Source organism: Gavialis gangeticus, unplaced genomic scaffold (assembly GCF_001723915.1).
Source record: "Gavialis gangeticus isolate Ggan-Ray unplaced genomic scaffold, GavGan_comp1, whole genome shotgun sequence".
In the NCBI taxonomy this organism is placed as follows: Eukaryota; Metazoa; Chordata; order Crocodylia; family Gavialidae; genus Gavialis; species Gavialis gangeticus.
In genome coordinates, this window is record NW_017729024.1 from 119,022,147 (window position 1) to 119,042,959 (window position 20,813).

A 20,813-nucleotide genomic window follows, 5' to 3' on the forward strand; every position below is an offset into this window, starting at 1 on the left:
GGGCGGGGGGGGGGGGGGGGGGGGGGGGGGGGAGGGGCAGCTTCCGCCACTGCATGCCCCCTGGGGGGACATGGAGGGGAGGTGTCCCTGGATCTGTGTAGGCCGGTGCTGACAGGCTGCAGCTGTGGGAAGGATCCAGGGCTGCACTGGCCTCTTCTCACTGGGGGCTGGGCTCAGAGAGGGTGGTGGCGATGGCGTTGGGAGGGAAGCTACGGAGAGGGTTACAGCCACCCCAAATTTTACCGTAGCCTCACTTCCAGTGCTGCCACTGCCCACCCAGTGCAGCCCCAACTCAAACCCTGCCTCCCCCCATGTGTCGTGAAGAGCCAGGGCAGTGCTGGGTGGATGGTGGTGGCACTGGGAGCACGGCTACGGCAAAATTTGGGGTGGCTACAACCCCCTCTATAGCCCCCTCTCAGTACCACTGCCACCTGCCCAGCCCCCGCCAAGAAGAGCCCAGAGCAGCCCTGGCCCCAGCCTGGAGCTGTAACCTGCCCACCCCGTGCAGATCTGAGGGCACACGTGCCCCCCCAGGATGCATGCAGCAGCAGGAGCCACCCTGTCCTGGATAAGCTGTGGGTCCATCCCATGTCTGCCCTGCCTCGGCTGGGCAGCGCCTGCCCCTGCCCCCTCCTTCCCTCAGTGTGGGAGCGCTGATCTGCCTCCCCCACAGCCCTTCCTTCCCCTCCTCCCCTTCCACAACAGACTTACCAGCTGCACACAGCTGTGCTTTGCACTTCACTGCCTGCATGCTGCGCTGTGACATTTATCAGCCAAATTATCAGCCACTTCAGGCTGATTTCCAATACAGACAATTTTCTTTATACTGGTACCAATCCGATATTGGACTGATGCATCAGTGCACCTCTACCAAAGTGGTACTTTGATACTTTTCCCTTACCTAATCTACTGCTCAACTTTCTGCTTCTTGCCCTGGGCTCCCTGACTGAGCTGTTGCTCTGCTTTCTGTTTTCTGCCCTGCCATTCTTGCCTGTTTTGATGCACTACTTTCTGCTCCTTGCCTTATCTTCCTTTGTGCTGTCTGTCCCCTCCCCAGTCTGCCACATAGAGAGGTTGCCTGTGCCATTTGTGGCACCCATTCCACAGGCTGGCCATACCTGGTATGCAGGGTACATAGGGGTTTTGATATAGAGCAAAGTGGGATACAACAAGATAGAGAGCACAGAGCCTCCAGTATCTGGGTGGGAACTGGAATAAGGAATATGATATATGAAAAGAGGGATAACAAAGAGCTTTTTGAAATGTGGTGAGAACAGTTGCAGGGAGACCCTGAAGCAGAGAGAGATTGGAGAGTGGCACACAGGGACCTAGCTCATCGATGGGCTCCTGGTGTATGCAGAGTTTAGTTTACACAAATTGTGAAGTGTATGTAATCTCTCCCTCCAGGTCCCTTCTTGCCCCAATTATGAATCTTTCCTCTTAAAAAAGTAAAGGGATCCCTTTTAAAATATACTGGGTTTTAGTTTCATTTGATACTTGATAATTAGCTTTAACAGGGAGCTTAGGGCTCCTATTACTTTAAGGGAGAAACTGTAGCAGAAAGGAAAGGCAGGCTGGCTGCTCATCAAGCCCAGAATGAGAACTCCTGTGGGTGACTGGGGAAGTAACTTGACCAGAAGGGGCAGGGGTTAGAGAGCATATAAACCTGGGGCCTGAGCTACGGCAGGCAGCCTAACCCTGCAGGCTGAAGGGGAAAGAGCTCCCAGGCAGGAGGACTGCAGAAGAGTTTCTGGCTGACACCTGGGCTACCCTGGGAAAATTAAGGCTTGCAGGGGAATAAGACTCAGGGTAGGGTAGAGTTTGTGGTATAGCCAGGGAACTGATGTTTTATCTTTAGACCCAGTATGGAATTTGTATTTTATTCAGAGGGCTTACTGCTTTGTTACAGTTTCCTGACAGACTGGGCTGGGACTATCAGGGATGGAAAAGTCCTACCAGGGCCCAAGTAGGACAGAAACAGGGCCCGGGGACCCAGTTCCAAGGGCCCAGAGCCAAAGCAGGCGAGACAAAGGCTGAAACTCAGAAGCCAGGTCCAGCACATAGGCATGGGCTAAAGGAGAGGAAAGAGGCAGAGGCTGTGAAGGCCAAAGCCCCAACAAGGGAGAGTGATTGAATGGCAACATCTGTGAGGCTTGGGCACGGCTACAGGGGAAGTCAGAGGCCACAAAGAGCCCATAAGGCAACAGTTACCCTGGAGACACAGACAGGCCAGGAGGGTCCACCAGACTGAGTGCAGGACTAGGATCAGCAGGATGTGAGAGGGATCTATCTGCTGGAGGTCAAACAGACTAGGGTTTGCTCTGGGACCCTTGGGCGGCGTACCTTTTTACATTCTAATAATTCCAACAGAGGTGTTGCAGACAAGGGAAGAGGGAGGGTACCTTAAAGCCGATGTACAGCTGCATGGTCACCAGGTGGCATCATAGCCACCCCTGGGACCCAACACTTGCTACAGAGACCCTTGTCAAAAGACAGCCCTACAATTTAGGATTTACACAAATAAATATTAGGTAGGATGAAAAATATAAAGTCTTAGGATATAAACTGACTACTAGCAGACAGGTGAAAAGGAAAACTTTTTGGTATGGGCAGGCTATAATTTGCTTATCCATTGGGTATTCCACTGTATGGATATACCAGACTAGATGGAACCACTAGGATAACCTGGCATGGGATTTTGATATGCGACTCAAGTAATGAAAACAGTAGAGTTTTTCATTCTTATTATTGTTAGAACCTAAGCACTGGCTTACACTGGAAATTAAAAAAAAATTCAAATGGGTTGTGAGTTTAAAGAATAATCCCTGCCTTGGGGAAATCTGAAGTAAATATCCACTAAGGGAACTACTCTGGAACTGTTATTCCACATTTACTATTCCATTTAATTTTCCTATATAGGCAAACTGTAAGATTAGTTTATGTACACAGAAGATGAGTAGTTATGCACCATGAAGAACCTCATTCTTGCATATGATTAAGGAAAATCTGGCATAAGTTAAGGCAAATAGCACTGTTACAGTGCTGTCAGGAGCTGGTTACCCATAAATAATGGTATAGCATGCATACTTACTCCACAGTAGAACCAACAGCACACAGTCAGATCAAATGTAAATTTCAAATACCTGGTTTGAGTAATGAAAAGTACAGAAACTTTAAGAGAATTCTCTCTATGGAACATGGGGCAGGGAATAGCCACTGAAATAATTCAATGAAATGTAAATTTTTAAAAGAGATCTGAACAGAGGCTAATATTATGCTGTATGTAAAAGGAAGTTTGGAAGTTGCACAGCAGGAATATAACAACGTAGGATCTTTCTACAAACCTTTTGTAATGTTACAGTAACAACCTGTATGCAGGAAGTAAGAACTAAAAGGATAAAAAGGACAAAGCTCAAGAGACTGATAGTGCTGTGTATGCTGGATTTAACAGGTGAAGAAAAAGTCCCAAAGGTGACAGACGTTAAAAGAAGTTTGTTAGGGGCTCTGAATTATAAATCTGTAGGCAGGAAGCTAAGAGGGTTTTTTGTTTTTTAAAACAAATATTTTAAATTAAGATTATCTGATTTCCTCATTACAATAAATCCAACCTTTTCCTTTACTTCATTGTCTATTTTTTCCAATTTCCTACTTTCCTATTGCTCCAATATTTTCTAAAGATTGAAACTGCTTTTCTTTTTCTTCCGTAAGCCTTTTCTCTCTGTCTTCATACCTCCTCCTTAAAATTACCGCATTAACTGTCCTGTTTAATAGATATAGAACATGTTAGATTCAATTCATCTATGTCCTTTAAAAACTGTGTATTATCTCAATACAGACAATCTTATGAGATGCTGAGAGAAACTCCTATGAGATATAAGTCCATACAAGTCATAATGAGCTGATTGAAGGGTACTCAACCCTTCATATAATGTGTTGAGAACCAGACATGTTCCCTTCCAATCTTTTAATATAATGTCATGATTCACCAATAGTGAGTCATGAGAATAAAATAATGAGATTTGATTTAACAATCTTGGTCCTGTTACGCACATAATTTTGAATCATTAACATCTGGATCGCAGAAGAGTTGGGAATTAGGTCTCTTCTCACCCCATCCAATTTTTCTTTTCTATAGCCTTCTCATATTTCTCCTAAATGTAGGTCTAGAACTAGATTTAAAAGCAGATGAATAAGCAGAAGTTTAGTATAATTAATTTTAAAATATTTTGGATTACCAGGGTAATACATTTTCCAACAATAGTTCAGAGCCGATCTAACCCTGGATGACACTGAAACGGTTTTACTATATTTGTATAGTTCCCTGCTTATGTGTAACTGTCAGAACCTAAGAGCTGCTGCACAGTTCAGAGCAAGCGTCTCCCCTCCTCTTTCAATGAAACTGCTCCAAAGGTACATTTGTCCATTCTCAAAGATGCAATAATAAGAGCTGGATCAATTAAGTTTTACACAAGGAAGAAGGTAGAGAAACGAGCCTAAGATTTCTACACGGCACAACAAAGAGGAATAAAATAAAATATCTTTTGAAGGATGACAACGTGTTTTGAACTTAGTGACTTGGAATATGGGACTGCAATATCTTTAAAGGCCAACTTGTACTTCTATTTACATTTAAAGCTTTTTGCTTAATAAGGTGATTGATTTTTGTTAAAACATCTTTCTGCAATTAGCTACTGCAGGTGCCAAGGCACCAAAACTAAAGTTATGAGGAAGAGACAAGTTGACTTCATCTATAAAACAAAGAAAATCCTGCAGTATACCAAAGCAAAGTGTGAATATGATCCAATTTCGCTGAATTTTCATTATATTGTACCCAAAAGATGGCATGCTCCATTAAAACAAAATCTGACTAACCATTTTACAAACAAATCCAGACTTCTCCAGCTTTACTTCAATGCTAGGGACAGACATTCAAAAATCCTGAGCCTGAATTGATTCAGTCTTTGCACGTTAGTCTAACCTAGCTAGGCTAAATCAGTGTGGTAACCAGACAGACATCCCAGAAATGCAGGCATGCGCCTGCAGTGGCTCAGGCTAGAAGCTAGGGACTGTTACAGCAGCCCTTCCTTCCCTTGCACAATGCTGAGCTGAGGCCCTGACAGGATGTTTTGATTAGGAAGGGGGAGGGAGGGGTTCCCCCCTTCTGACCAGCCCAGAAGGGAGCTGATAACAGTGTTTATCACCCCTAAGTGTTTATCACCTTATTAAGAAAACAACAGCAGGACATTACCACCTACCTGTTGATTCTGCCTTTGACCCATCTGCCACAGCACAGACTATAGTCAGCATGTGGTCTGCTAGCTAATGCTTAGCAGGGAATGGTGAGGGGGAAGCCAGGCAGATGCCTGCAGTCTGTGCCAAGCTCCAGCCAATAGCAGAGGGGAGGGGCCAGCTCTGGAGCAGAGAGCTCTGCCCAGCCCAGAGAGCATGCTGGGGGTGTCTGATTTAACTTAAACCAGCAAGGGGTCTGGAACAGACATTGCATAAACCAGTTTGACACAAATCAGTTAAGTCTGATACTACATTCAATCAGGTTTATCTCAAACCAGTTTCAGCTATTTTCAAACTGGTTTATGTGCACTGAACATCTGTTCTGTTACAGGTTTAAACCAGTTTCTGATCACCTAAACCAGTTTGTGTGTAATGTCTGTCCCCAGCCCAAGATATAACATGTTAACATGTTAACCTAATAAACAGGTTTTAAGATACTAAACCTCAATGACAGTGGACTGGTGAGAAGGTGGATCTAGTTTCTGAAAACATTTCCTAAAAATCAAAGAAATAGACAACTATAGGTTGTCTGTGTTCCATTACTGAAAGTTTTCATATTCCTCTGAACATAAACTGTTTATACTAAGAGTAGTCATATCCCTAAAATAGAATCAATTTGTGTACAAATCCAAGCAATACAAGAATTTGGATTATGACATGTCTCTCCCTCAGAAAGCTCAAGGTCAGAACGTATATCTAACTTTTCTAAATTTCAGAAGTGCTCACTTGTATGATTTAATTTTTAAAAAGGTTTAACAGAAATGTATGTGTGTCACTTGTACTTTCATCAGCCTTTTAACATCTCCTTTTCAATAGCTTTGGTAAGAAGATGAGTAAACTTTATAACAGGAAGCTCTGGGGCAGAAACTTTGGATAATTCAGTTATTACTTGGTATTTGCTACAGCCCACTGGCATCCCTTATTTACTGATGAGGGAAGACTTTGTACTCCACATAAAAAATTTGTTAGCAAAAACTAATTACTAGTTAATGTAAGACCACGCTAGTCCTATCTACTGAATAGGTAAACATAGCTACTATTTGAAATTAATGAAAAACAAGCTGAAAGGCTGATGATACAGGGCAGTGGGGTTTTTTTTTTGTTTTTTTTTGTTTTTTTTTTTTACAGAGCACGACTAACTCTCTTCCCTTGAGATTTTTTTTCTGACAGCAGGCAGAATGTACATTCTGTAAACAGCAAAGGCAATATCCCAAACCTACAGAGCTCTAAATTTAAAGACAGACAGAAAATATTTAGGGTTAAAGTATGCAACACCAAATTACAGTAATCAAGGTGATACTTGACTAATTGTCAATAATCCTGATTTTTTTTAACTGTTTGCTTTGTCCTTCTGTCAGCTAGATTCCAATGTTATTGTGAGGCACTCGGTTGTACAGAGGGTAGGAGTCTTCTCAACTGACATCAGAAACAGCATCCCATATACAAAAGCAGCACAGAAGAAAATATTGGCTGGGCAGATAAGGCTGGCTTCACTGGTGGAACAGAGGATAGAAAGTGACCCAAAACATGGGTGGATGAAAAGGGCTGATGGAGTTAGGACAGGCTCTAAAGTTTAAAAAGAATCTTGAATTTGATGTGGTTGCATTTGATGTGGTTGCATCTGATGTGGTTGCAAAGGAAAAAGAGCCAGAGAAAAGATTTAAATGTGAGGGGGGTGAGGGCACAACCTGACCAAAATAAAAGACAAAATAGATTATGTTAAATGTAAGAATTTTGTACAGTCAGGCAAAAGGTAATGGGGGGTTTCAGGAAGCTGAAAAAGAAGTTGTAGCAGTCAAGTTAGGAAAGGAAATGACATCTTATGAGAGCTGAGAGTTTTAGAGGCTATTAGGACAGAAAGAAAAATATGCACCCTAAAGATGTTGCAGAACACATGATGACAGGATTCAGCTGTGTCCTTAACATATAGAGAAAAGGAGAGAGGAAGAATAATAAGCTTGAGGAAAAAAGGACAATATTTGTATTGTTGATAGTGATAGTAAAAGGAAGTAGCATAAAGAAGAGAAAAATCCAATTTTTGTAATGTTAAATTTAATCAGATAATTTTAACCAGCAATCAGACATCCAAAGCTTAGATTCAGGAAAAGATGAATGCAGACAAATCAGAAGTGGAAATATAGATTTCAGTAATCAGTGCAGAGATGGTTTGTGAATCACGCCCTGAGATAGTATGCCTGCTGCAGTGCAGAAAAGAGAAGGAGGATCCACCAAAAGAGGTGCTAATATAATAACCAAAGGAATAGGAAGAATAAAAACCTGCAGAGGATAAATTACAAGAGTCTAATGACAATAAGAGACCCCAGGGAAAAAAACTGTTGTTAAAGCAGACAAGATGTCCAGAAGGATGAAACAGAATAGCAGCCCTGAAGACAGACTAAGGATGATTAGATGCCTTCTACAAAAAGCATACAACTAAACACCTGGGCCCTCAAATGGATTTCCCCTTTAAATAAAAAGCATCACACACAAGCACACTCCCCTCATCTGCAAACACTCCTGCCCTCTGAATATTCCTCTCCTTGGGAGATTGGTTCCTTCTGGTACTGAGCTAAAGCAGGGCTGCCCAACTGGTGGCCCGCAGGCTCTCCTACTTGGCCACCACCTCTCCTACCGCTCAGGCTGAAGTAGCAGCCAGTCTCCAAGCTCCCATTCTCTTCTCCAGCATTTGTGTCCAGCTCCATGTCCCACGTGGGACAATGCAGTGCAGCCCTCAGCCCTGGGGGCATCATCTGCATGCAGCACAGGGAAGTGCAGTGCATGGGGCTGAGGGAGGGCGCCCTGCATGAAAATATATGTTACTGGGGGGTGGGAGGGATGGAAGTAGGGAGCATCTTTGCACATGGCACAATGGAACACAGCACAGACAAGCATAGAAGACTGGGGAGTGGAGGGAGCAGCTAAATCCTGTGGCAGTTGCCCTGCCCCTCCATCCCCTGTCCTTGCACAAGATTCCAAGGGTATTAAAGGGGAAATGGCCTCTACTATACACTCAGCTGCTTTTATTCAGAAGTGACAGCAATTTCAGTCTCAAAGATGAGGCAGTTTTTGCTTCAGGTACATGCACAGATTCACAGGACAGCTTGGCAAACTATGAAAATGTTATACAGGCATCCAATAGATGCTATATTTGGATTATTTGAATACATTTTGGTATGTCTAAGTAAACAAACCCCTGACAGTCAAAAAGGCATAAAAGAGACTTGAGGATACACAATCATGTTAGTGGCCTGTATCAAATGGAAAGTGATGACTTGAGTGTGGCAATGGTGCTGAGGACACCAACCATATCACATATGCTGTAGATACTACCTATTAGAACAAGGATTGGTGATGGGCTAAAGCTGGCCCATGCAGCTATTTGATCCAGCCCATGGATGTCCAATGTGCATGGTTGGTCCACAGCCAGATGCAGTGTGTGGGGCCAATCCAGCACGCCAGATCACAACTGCAAACCAACTTCACACTGACTTGGACCCATGAATCCGAACTACTGAACCAACCTGCAGGGCCAGAAGGTTGAACACCATCAATCTTGCTGATTAGAGAAGTACAAAATTCGGTACTGCCCTTGTTAAGCAGAGATCTTTGATAACTGTCCAGACCTCATCCATCATGTTTTATGATATGTATATTTTCCTGGAAACTGGCTGTTCATATTTCTGCTGTTTGGTTGCAGATACAAACTGGAACAAGTTCACCCAACCTGGTTGCCTTTCATCAGGTGCTTAATGACATTGTAAAATCAGCAGAGGTCAAGCCAACAATTTCCATAAGTGGGTTCATCAACTTTTCTATCAAAATCAAACTGCCTTGTCAGAAAAAGAACCATGTAACCCCTTATGTTTTAATGGGACAACAACCTCAACCTATATACCTGCTTGGGCCAATGCAGATTGATACCAAAAGATGTCACTTCACTGATGAAGCGAAGAACTTTCAATGCTGGGAATAATCTGTGCTTGTAATGTGGTGAACCCAATCACCTTGTCAATGTCACTGAAAACTAAATCCAAAACCTCATCCAGGAAATCTCAACATCCAATCCCAGCAGAAAATTTCAGACTGGATTTGCTAACCAATCCAAGATTTACAATTTCCCACAAACACTACTAATCTGTAGGTTGCTTGCAACTGCCCTGTGTCAACCATGCTGCCAGGTCCTATTCTGTCCTCATTATCCTGGACTGTAAATTCAATTACATGCATAGGTTGGTTCAGGAGCCTCCAAACAGCTTCTTAGACCTTAGTTTCACAAAAGTCCCTTGGATTTCAGTGCAGCCCAAACCTGTGTCAGTTACCATGGAAGTCACGAATGGTCATTCTAGCCTCTTTAGGTCCTGAAACTATTGTCTTGAATCCAAGATCTAAAGCCACCATGAAACTATTCAGTTCAACAAAAAAAAGATCTTATCATTTTCCGATTATGATGGGTGTCTGACAGCTATGCCTAAAGGACTTGCACACTTTGAGGACGACATGGGAGAACACGTTCACCATGACATTGCCCATGATTGTGCCTCAATACCCTCAGTCCTGTACCAATGTCTAAGTCATCTGACAAACTCTTCGTCGCAGCCACTACAATGTTAAGCTTACCAAATCTAGTTTGGTTTTCTCACTTTAAGTCTCTAATGTTCAAGCCTCTATGCTGCCAATCCCCCCTCCTCCACCACCATTTTTGACACCCTACCTTTCAATCAACTCTACAATTGTCTAACCAACCACCAGGGTCAAAGATCCTGTTTCATCAGGTCTATCCTTTATCTGAAACCAAAAACCTCTTTGAACACCTCAATAAAATATAGACAAAACCTTTATTCAATGATCCACCTCCCTAGCCAACGCTCCAATCTTTTTGTCAAGAAAAAAACCTGTTCATTACATCTTTAAATGCACTATGAATTCTTAAAATTAAGGTGAAAAAAATTCAGCAAGAATTAATCAACTGACTGCTCTGCTAGAGACAATGTGTTCTGCCAGAATATTCACCAAGTAGAAATACTGCAGCACCTACAACCTGGCATGTAAAAAAACTAAGGACAGCTACAAGAAGGTGTTCTGAACCCAATACAGCCACTTTAAATGTTTGCTGACACCGTTTTGTCTTTCTAACACTTTGGCAATCTTGCATCGACAACCTAGGCTAGTTCAATATTAATTTTCTGACAACCACACTACCAACAACCAGGACATACAATGAATGGAGGCTGTTCTGCATGCAAAACTGGAGCAGTCAACCAAAATTCTAGGATGTGTTCACCCCTTAAGGGGGTTAGCACAAAGATATGGTATCACAGGCTGGGCAGCACGGGGAACGCAAAAAAGGTCCAATATTTTATTGAGTTAACTCATTTCTAATGATGCTCCATCAGGGATTTCCCCAAACAAATATTTTCACTGAAGGGGAAACCCTCTGGTAAACCACCTATCTTCTTTGCTTGGTAGAGGCACAATCTGCTTTCAACGAATTGAAATAATCATATATATTGGTGCGCCCAACCTGATGCACCCAGATCCCACCAAATCCCTTTTTGTCAAAGCATTTGGTGGGGAGCGGGAGTCTCTCTCTCAGCAGTGAGGCACTGAAAATCAAGTCTATTCCTGCACGTTCTGACACGAGCTGAGTGAAATGACATCTGGGATAAGGAGCTTCAGGCCATCAAAACTATATTCAAAGAATGGTGCCACCACCTGGAAGGCATCAGGTTACAGTATGTATAGACCAAAAATCTGGAAGATCTTCATATTGCTTATAGCCTTAACCAGTGACAAATCTGATGTTCTCTTTTTCCAAGGTTAAATTTTAAACTGATATGCTGGCCAGATGCTAGAAACAGGAAAGCTGATGCACTCTTCTACAAGAACAAATATTTGGGGCCAGGTCTTGAAATTTAGTCAGTGGTCCTAGGAGACTCCAGATATGCCGACAGGATAGTGCAAGTGATCTGTTGCTGCTCATTTCTTTCCCCAAGATCCAGTCATGACCCAGAACATCTCTATCCTGATCACTGCTGACAACCAGCCAAACCTTGAGCTTCAGATCTAGAAGGAGGTGTTAACTTACCATATGGGATGGGTCTATGCCTCTGGAGGCAAAGTTTGTTTAGAAATACTACAATTCTCACAGCTCCCATCTAGCTGTCTATTCCGGTCATTTTAAAATACCTGCTTATTTCTCACAATTACTAGCGGCCACATATGCATGATCTATCTGTCCAAGTCAAGACACGCATGCCATGCTGTAATATGTCAAACTGTTTGGACCCTTCCTGACCTTACAAATCTAACCCTGGCCTTTACAGAACTAAGTGAGTTTTACGGACCTTATTTTGGAGCTATCAATCATTCTCATCAGCACAGGCAAAGTTACTATACCTCTCTCAGCTGAAGGAACACATTCTTACTAAACTACACATTTAAACTTCATGGTTTGCCAGCCAGACTTATTTCTGACCAAGGTTCAGAATGGCTCCCCCACTTCTGGTATGAGCTTTTTTGCCTCCTAAGATACAGTTCATCACTCATAAATCCATCACCTCTGCTCATCACCCATAAATCAATATCCAAATGAAATGAGTCAACCAAATCCTGGAATGGTATCTTTGCTACTTTAAATCATCACTGAGATGACCACTAAGATATCCTTCCTGCTCACACATATACTAGCTATTGCCTCTCTCTGTTTTGCCATGGTTGGTAACTACAGTACCATCCTTTCCTGGCTAGTACCTCCTGTGTTCCTGCAGTCACATCTGTGAAAAACAGTAAACCATCTCCAATGAACCCATGCTACACAGACACACTATGCCAACCAAACCACCATGGTAATTAAGGAATGGAGACAGAGTTGGAGGCATATTCTTTGATACCCTAAAAATACCGTACAAAGGGAAGCAAAGAGTTAATGACCACAATCAACATTACTCTTCAGAAAATTACAGGTCAGTCCAGAAGCATAAATGGCATAATTAATGCGTGAGCAATTTAGATGCTTCTACCCTCAAAAGTGAAGTTTCCTCCTCCTCTTGTCAACTAAGGCAATTTTTTCTAAATTTAGAGCATGATGCTGTATTGATCCAATTAACTTTATTCATTGAGAACTCAGTGAGATTATACAAGCCAAGTTACTCTCTTATATGTGCGTTTGCTAGATGGGGCATTTTTTTTACATACGCATCTTAAAAGTAGGTAAGACCTGACGATCAAAGAGTCAACTGCCTCCTGTAATACATTTTGGCAAGCTGAATCTTGTTGTTCAGGCTCACATTCATTCATTAATCAATCCTGCAAATACATGCAAGTAAGTACCTAAACTTTCATAATTAAGACTCCTTTAAGATTATGTGTCTTTTCTTGCTCATGTTCAATGAAATAGATGGCACAGGACTGCAAACTTCTATTTCAATTTTTAATAAAATGGTTTGTTGGCTGAAAGGGATGATGGTAGGTAGCAAACCACTGAACAGCAGTTTGATTTTCTTTCGCTCCTTGAGGTATTTCTACCTCAACAGCCTCCAATAAAATAGAAATATACAAGTTATCTGGAAATCCATAAAAACAGGGTTTGTGATAGGGAAAAGGGAACAAAGAGAAACTAGCACTATTCCCAAGGCGGTTTGTTCATTAAAGAGCTGCAAGAATTAAGCCTAAAGGCACAAAACCTTAAAGGCACACAAACATTGGAGAGCAGCAAATGCAATATTTATCTTTCACCCCTCTACCTCTCTACCCTTCCTACGTATAAAGCACCCAAGACTGGGATTTTATTGGAGCACGTGAAGTAGTACCTAGCTCAGGGGTAAGCAAAATACAGCTTGGGGGCCAGATCTGGCCCAACAACAGATTCAATACGTCCAACAGATGGACAGCCACCAAGCAATTGGATATGGCTTGTGGGTGGCCAGCAGCTTCAGCCACCATGGGGTACTGGGTGGGTGGCACTGCTTCTGCCCAGCAGCATCAGGCATCAGCTGTGGACCTAGGCAGGGCTTCTACTGCACTGGGCAGGCAGCAGCAGCAGCTGTGACACCACTGGCAGGTTCTGCATCAGGGCTCTGGAACTTGCTGGCTGTGCCCACAACTGATGCTGTTGCCTGCCCAGCTTGCAGCAGCTCCTTCCTGGGTCCACTGCTGATGCTGCTGGAAGGTTCCAGGTCAGGGCTCTGCGTGGGAGCTTTCACTGTGCCCACAAGTCAGTGGCGGCAGCTATGCATGCTGCAGGCAGGTTCTGCATCCAGGCTCCTGAACCTACCATCAGCATCCACAGCTCATGATGATGCCCACCTGCTGCGGTGAACTACAGCTCTGGCAGGTTCTGGAAGGAGGGGGAACAGGAGGAGAAGGGGGACAGGGAGAGACAGAGAAGAGAGGAGAGCAGAGGAGACAGAGGAGAGAAAAGAAAAAAAAGGTAGACAGAGAAAGAGAGAAAAAGGGGGAGAGATGGATGTGGCCTTCAACAGGTCCCCAAAACTCATTAAGTGTCCTCCAGCTGAAACAATTGCCCACCTCTGACCTAGCCACACCATTAGTTTGGTGATTGAGAGGGGGCATACAAAGGCTCCAAATGTTTATTCTCTATTAAAAATACAAGAATAGGAGGCAGCACGATTAATAAATATAGCATCAATGCCACTACCAAAAAACAACAGGAGCAGCAGCATGCCCCAGCTACCCAGCTGTAACTGTTGAACAGCAGACTCATTAGGGTGCCATGGCCATGTGCCCTGGGGCTTGGGTTGGGGTTGACTCTAGGGCTGTAGTAATGTTCCAACACAAAGTACCTCCTTATGTGACTTCTCCAACAGAGAGACATTGATGCCTTCGGAGGCAAACTCCAGCAACGGCAGCAGCTGGGTAACTGCTGTTGGAAAAGAATACATAATATTCTGACGCTATTTAGGATGTTTGCTTCATTTTCTTGTCTAATGTCTCTTTCCCTGCAATTAACAGCTGCCTATGTTTTTAAAAAACAGGTTGCTTACTGCTTTATTGTTCACCTGTAGCATGACTCACAATTCTGCCTGATAGAACAGAGCTGCAGGAGAGGGAATACCCTGTGTAAACATTATTTTGATTACACAAAACAGTAGTCTATTTGCATACAAATCTTGGTCAGGTTCACGAAAAGAAAGGACAGACAAGATCTATATTACATTTCAGCTTTAAAAGTGCCTTGATTACTCTAGTTAGATGGTGATAAGTATAGGTCACCAATGTGGACCATTTACCGGTGTCCTTCTTTGCAGCATGGCGATACAAAGTACAGAGATTTTCCTGGTTGACGCTGAGAACCTTCGACTCTCAACTGAATCGATGAGAGGTCAAGGACCCTAAACACTTAACAGGATCAGGCCCCATGCTTTTACCCTGGCCGTAATCAAATTAAATTTGTGGTGGTTTTAGAAACTTTATAGTTATAATGGCCAAAGGTTCGGGCAAAAGAATGAAGGTATCTATCTGTTCAATAGTCAGTTTACTTAACCTGAAAGCAATAAAAATGATGATCATGACAGGATGTAAAATGCATAATTTCCAAAGCCCACTGTTACAGGCTCATCAGATTTTATATGCATTCTCCATACACTATCTTTTATGAACAAGCCAAAATCCAGATGCAATTGAAGTAATTTACATGCAAGCATGAAGCTGTCCTCTCTCATTGCTAATTATACAGCCTAAAAGATATTTTAAATATTCATATCCAGTCAATTAAGGATTAATGATTGTTCTGCATCCTCACATTACTTTCATAAACAAGTAACTTTTGGGTCAACCATGAACTTAATGCTACATGTTCCTACAACAAATCTTGAGTGGTTTGGATAAAAAGACATACCACTTCATCTTCAAATCCTCCAGCCAGCACAAGGGAGTAAGCTCCATCATTACTGCGTCCATGGATTCCACCAACATGAGGCCTGTGAACGCCTGCTTCACTCACCTTGGATAATAAGAGATACAATTTTTAAAATAACTTATTGAAGTAAATATTCATCAATACTCATCTATAATAATTAAATTCCTGTTTAATGAAGTGGGATTTTAAGAGAAAATGTCTCCATAATTAGGTGTACAAAAACTACCATGGGAAAACAAGATTTTGTTTGTTTTTAAAGGAAGAAAAGCCAGAGAAAGGGGACTAAAATTCACCCAAGGGAACATGCCAAAAAATGAAAGTATGCAATACTAGAAAGTGGATAGGTACCTTGATAATTCACAAAATTCACTAACAGCAAAAGTCCTAAAGCCATCTGGCATACAACTGACTGTTAATCTGCACCTGGGCAAAACACATCTAATATCTGATTAGGCAACATTTTGTATTTTATGTGATTACTCAAGATGTGTGTTCACAATGAATCACATTTCTGTGTTACAACAACTTATTTCCACAAGTGATACTTTAGAGACTTCTTCCCAAGTCAAAGACAGTTCTAATTCTTACAACAGTGATGATCTTAGGACGTGTTTGTGCATATGTCTACATGTGTGATTTACATGAATAGCATCTTTAAACGAAACTTAAGGAGTTGTTTGCATTAGAGCCTACGAAAAGGAAGTAAGAAATGGGCAGCCCCCAAATTCTCATATATCCATTATCAGGAACCCATGTATTATAACGGAGATCACTCAAGTTGGTCAAAAAAGAACTTAAGAAAAAAAGTTACGTAGACCAGAGTTAAAAGTTTTCTCCTTAAAAATAAGAGAAAGAAACAATGTCAAGGTGTAGTTATATTTAAAGAAGTGTCTATGTAAAAATGATACTGTAGCAGGATCAAGTTCCAAGGACAGCTGTGATGGCCACTGGTGACCTCAAGACTCCTGCCTTACTCTGGCTTGCTAGGTACTCCCCACCCCTTTCTCATTCTCTCCTGCCATGTCTTGCTGTTATTATCTGATTTGGAACTAAGGGAGAAGCTGTCCCAGGTCCCAGAGTAAGCATTCATCTTCCTCTGGTCTACAGGTTCCTTATGAACCGTACCTGCCTCAGTTCTGCTTTCAGGCGCTAATTCTGGCCCTCCTGGCTTGTCTATACCTTCCAGGACACTAACCACCTTAAATGGCTATTTGTGGTCTCCAGCCTCCCCTACAGGTGTTACCACTTAGTCACTTCAGGAGGCACTCAGTCCAAGTCCTATATCAGGCCGCTCTAGGCCTTTATGTCCTTTGTTGGGACCTTGGCCTTTCCAACCTCGACCCTTTTTCCTGGACTCTTCTTGCTTAGGTCCACTGTGCCAGGCCTGGCTTCTGGGCTCCAACTTCAGTCTCGGCCTTATCAGTCTGGGCAAGCCCTGGTCTTGCCTCTCTAGGGCTCTGATTTCACCCACTCAAGGGCTCTGGTTTCACCCCCTCGGGCCATATCCTCACCCCTCAAGGACTGCAGGCCCCTGGCTCTTTCCCCGCCCCTCTTGAGCTTCAGACCTCTGGCCCCTAATCCTGATTCTCACCCTTTTCATGCAATGGTCTTTTCCAATGTAGGTTCCAACAACCCCTTCCTGGTCAATACCTATTCACACACTGAGCCTGACCTCTGGCAGGACTCACCACAAACATGTGCCCTTCAGGCATCACTGCGACCTCCAATCTTCCCTGCTAGTCCCTTACTGGGTCCTCTGGTTGTAACTAAAATTAGAAACACTCTAGCTGCACAACAACATTTAGCTCTTCTGAAAGCTCTCAGTTCCTTATTTTTAGTCTGCAGGGCAGCAGGGGGCCCAAGTAGTCTCTCAGCCACAGTCATCATAGAGTTGCTTTTTCCCTGGCAGCCTGTAGAGTCTGACTGACTCTTGGGCTCAAGCCCTGAGTTTATATGTTGCCTAAGCCCAGCCCTTCTGGGTCATGTGATTTTCCCCCAGCCACCACAGGTGTTCTCTTTTAGGCTGGTGGACTGACATCTACAGCAGCTTATAGCTACTGGGCGAGAGCTGTAGCCCTGCTCCCTACTACAGCTGTAGGACACCTACATCTGCAGTAAGCCCTCTGCTATCCCAAGCAATCACTGCCCTATTGTACTACTGCAGAACAGCAAGCTCTGCCGTAAGCACCCCCAGACTAAAGTACCCAGGCAACTTGTTCTTCTACTACTCTTAATGGGCAGATGATCCCAACTGGGGGTCTTCCTACTGCTGGTTTTCTCTTAAAGTAACAGGGAGCCTCTGGTATACAGATACCATCTTACTGAACACAGGGCATGGACAGATGAAATAGTTATACAGCTTTAAAATGGGGTGGAGAAGGGACTTAATTTACTGAAAAAAATAGTCTTACTGCTTTTACCTCTAATAAACAGCACTAGATGATTTTGCTGAAATCAACTCTGGCTTGTGTGCCATCAAAACTGTTAACAGAGATGTAAATAAATTACTTATTTTATTACTACTTTTGATAATGGCTAGACCAAAGAGAGTAGAACTTGACTCTACAACACTGCCTGTTAGAAATGTTGTATAACTTTTTATAAATTTATAAGCAGAGTATATCTGAACTGGAAGTCAATGAAAAATATATACACACAGAACTCTGCAATGCCAGGGTTGTAGCTCAACTTTTCATAGAATAACTGCATTTTGAAGAATTTACTTTAGATCTCTTCACAGAAATATTCTTCAAATATGATGTAATTTTGATAGTCTGTCAAAAAAAGGAAATACTGTAATGGAAATTATACTTTTTCAAAGTAAGTTTAGAATCATATTACCATAGAATGGGAAGAGACCTCAATGGTCATCTAGTCTACCTAACCCACGGTCAAATCTCAAATGCCAAACTGACTATTCCTAAACCATCCCAGATATGTCTTTCCAGCCTCTGCTTGAACACCTCCTGTGAAGGCAGTTCTTACCATACTCCTAAGTAGACTTTTAAACTGTCTTGCTGGTCCTACAATTAGAAAGTTTTCCTTTAGATTTCTTCTAGAACCAAGAGTTTGCAGCGCTGAGGCTGCGCAGTAGAGCTGTGTGAAGCTTCAGTCCCTGATTCGATTCAGCAGAGATTCAGCCCAACTGGGTGGCCAAATCTCTGAATCGGCTCAGGAGACCCTTTCATCTCTCTGAGTCGAATCAGAACCCTCCGATTCGATTCGGAAAGAGTCAATGATTCAGACATAGACGCAGCTCTAAATGCTTTTTCTACATACCTACAGGTACCAGGCAGCTCGTGAATGCCGAGATGGTGGGGCAGATGGAGTGTCCCACAGGAGCGCAGGGGGCTCCCCAGCACGCTCAGCAGCAGACCCAGAAGTGGACAAGAAGCACTTCCCATCCACTTCTGGTCCACCGGGGAGTACACGAGGGGCCCCCCTGCACCTGCCCTGCTTGGCGACTGGTGCCTCCTGGGTCTAGGGGGGCACCTGGGGTCCCCCTGTGGCTAATCGCTGAGCTGAGTGTGTGTGTGTGTGGGGGGGGGCCAGCACACTTGGTGGCGGACCCGGATGTGGACCAGGAGTACTTCCAATCCACTTCCAGGTTCACTGCCAAGCATGCAGGCCACCCCCCTGCACTCCTGTGGGATGCTCCATACACGCACCATCACAGCATTCATGAGCTGCACCTGGTACCTCAAGGTATGTAGAAAAAACATTTAAAGCTGTGTCTATGATCAAATTGATAATCTTCAGATTCAGCCAAATCGAATCAGGGACAGTGATCCAAATCAACTGATCGAACCACTGTCTCCAATTCGGGCTGAATCCAAATCCGAATCGAATACGGCCCATTTCACACACCCCTACTGAGCACTAAGGGGACTTTTGTGCACATATCTCAGCATGCTCTACAGACTCCCAAGTCAGCCTAGCAACAGATGACAGCAGTGCACAGGTCAGCCCTGACTGCCTGCCCCAGACTGATCACGATTAAGTTGTTTCTCCCTGCAGCACAATACAGCATTATGAAGGGAGCATGTTCTACTTTGGAGCAGCAGAGATGCACAGTCTCCTGAGGGTGGGGGAGGAAGGAACAAAGCACCCTGGAAATACTGGAGGACTATGCTGTGGCTTCTTTCAGAAGGTAGTGTATACAGGCTCTCCTAGGAGTGATTTCACCTTGATTGCTCTCGTTTTTACCTTGGGATCAGCAACTCTCCCAGGAGAAGCTGAACATCTGTACATGGCCTTAAACTGCTTTTCTAAAGTTTAAAGCCATTGCCATATGTTCTCCCTCTGTTTAATGGGAGAATAACAATTCTTCTTTACAACAGCCTTTCATATATATGTAAACTTATCTTGACACCCCTCCCTCTAGCTTCCTTTTCTTCAAACTAAATATACCATCACGGTATCATCATATACCTTGCTTTTACATCCCTTGTCACTCTCCAGTTTCTTGATGTCCTTTGTACAATGCTATACCCAAAAATGAACCCAGTTACCTAAGGCCTGACCAGCAATAAGGAGAGTGGTACATTGAATTTTCACTGAGAAATTTAATGAACTGGACATCAGGAAAAACAAGAAATCCTTCTGTACCAGATTTATTATATTTGGAAGAATTCAATGCTCAATGTTCTATCCATTGGAAAAACCTGAGTAGCTGCATTCACTATAGAACAATGGTTCATGCATTTTCCTGACACTCTTGTTGCAATTTGAAAGATGGAATAAAAGGAAGACAGTACATGAAACAAGTAAACCTACAAAGTAAACCTACTGGTCAGTGCTTATAGGCACTCAAGAAGTATCAGAAATTGTAAATTTTGTAGATGTACTAAATCAGGGATGTCAAACACGTCTGGCCCACTGAGCCAGATGTGTGGCATGGGGGTAGTATGCAGGTTGGACCAGGCCCACAGACCAGCCCTGATCTGGAGTGGGGGGCGCTGGATCAGGAGTGGGCACCGTGTATAACACAGTCCTGCCAGCCACTCTGGGGCTGGTCTGTATGGTCCTAAAACCTTCAAATGCCCTGGGTCTTCAATGGGATTATCAAGCTCGTACCATGCTGCACAATACTTAAAGATGATACAATGACTGCTCTAAACATCAGTGCTCTTACAAATTATCTTGAGAATTATCCCCTATTTACATGCCAGGGTCCAGGATTGGGTGCTGAAATCTATTTCTGCAACTTTATTCAACCACTGAGGCAGGACTATAGCTCCAATCTTCCTTAGAACTCTTTATCAGTGAGAATTAGAAATCATTGTGGGAAACATCCATGTCAGAAGCCTGAGTTTAACCTCTCTGAAAAAGAACAGCTGGGAGGTAAATGTGACTTTCTGACAATATAGGAAAGAACTGTGCTAAACATATTACTTGACGGTAAGCTTTAAAGTGGGGGAGTAGGTTGACACTGCTAATTCAAGAACTACTTTGCTTCCTTCTACAATGTAATTCCAAGCTATTTTCCGGCAAAATTCGGGTATGGAAAATTCTTGAAGCACAATGGTAATACTAAAAGAAAGGCAAGCATTTACTGGATGTCATAACCAAGTTGAAACATTTGGAGTGCTCTCTATCTGTTCTATTAGTTAAGTAAACAAGTGCAAGGTGCTGCACCTGGGGAGGA

At 43.2% G+C, this 20,813-nt stretch overlaps 1 protein-coding gene across 4 annotated transcripts in view; it reads right to left on the bottom strand.

Moving 5' to 3' along the window:
* The window catches only part of UHRF2 (ubiquitin like with PHD and ring finger domains 2), a 192,521-nt gene that overhangs the window by 45,417 nt on the left and 126,291 nt on the right, over positions 1-20,813 (bottom strand). For all 4 annotated transcript variants that reach the window (XM_019517605.1, XM_019517604.1, XM_019517606.1 and 1 more), the window contains one exon: positions 15,146-15,250. In XM_019517605.1, the coding sequence (XP_019373150.1) occupies positions 15,146-15,250 (105 nt within the window). The remainder of the gene's footprint in view (positions 1-15,145; positions 15,251-20,813) is intronic.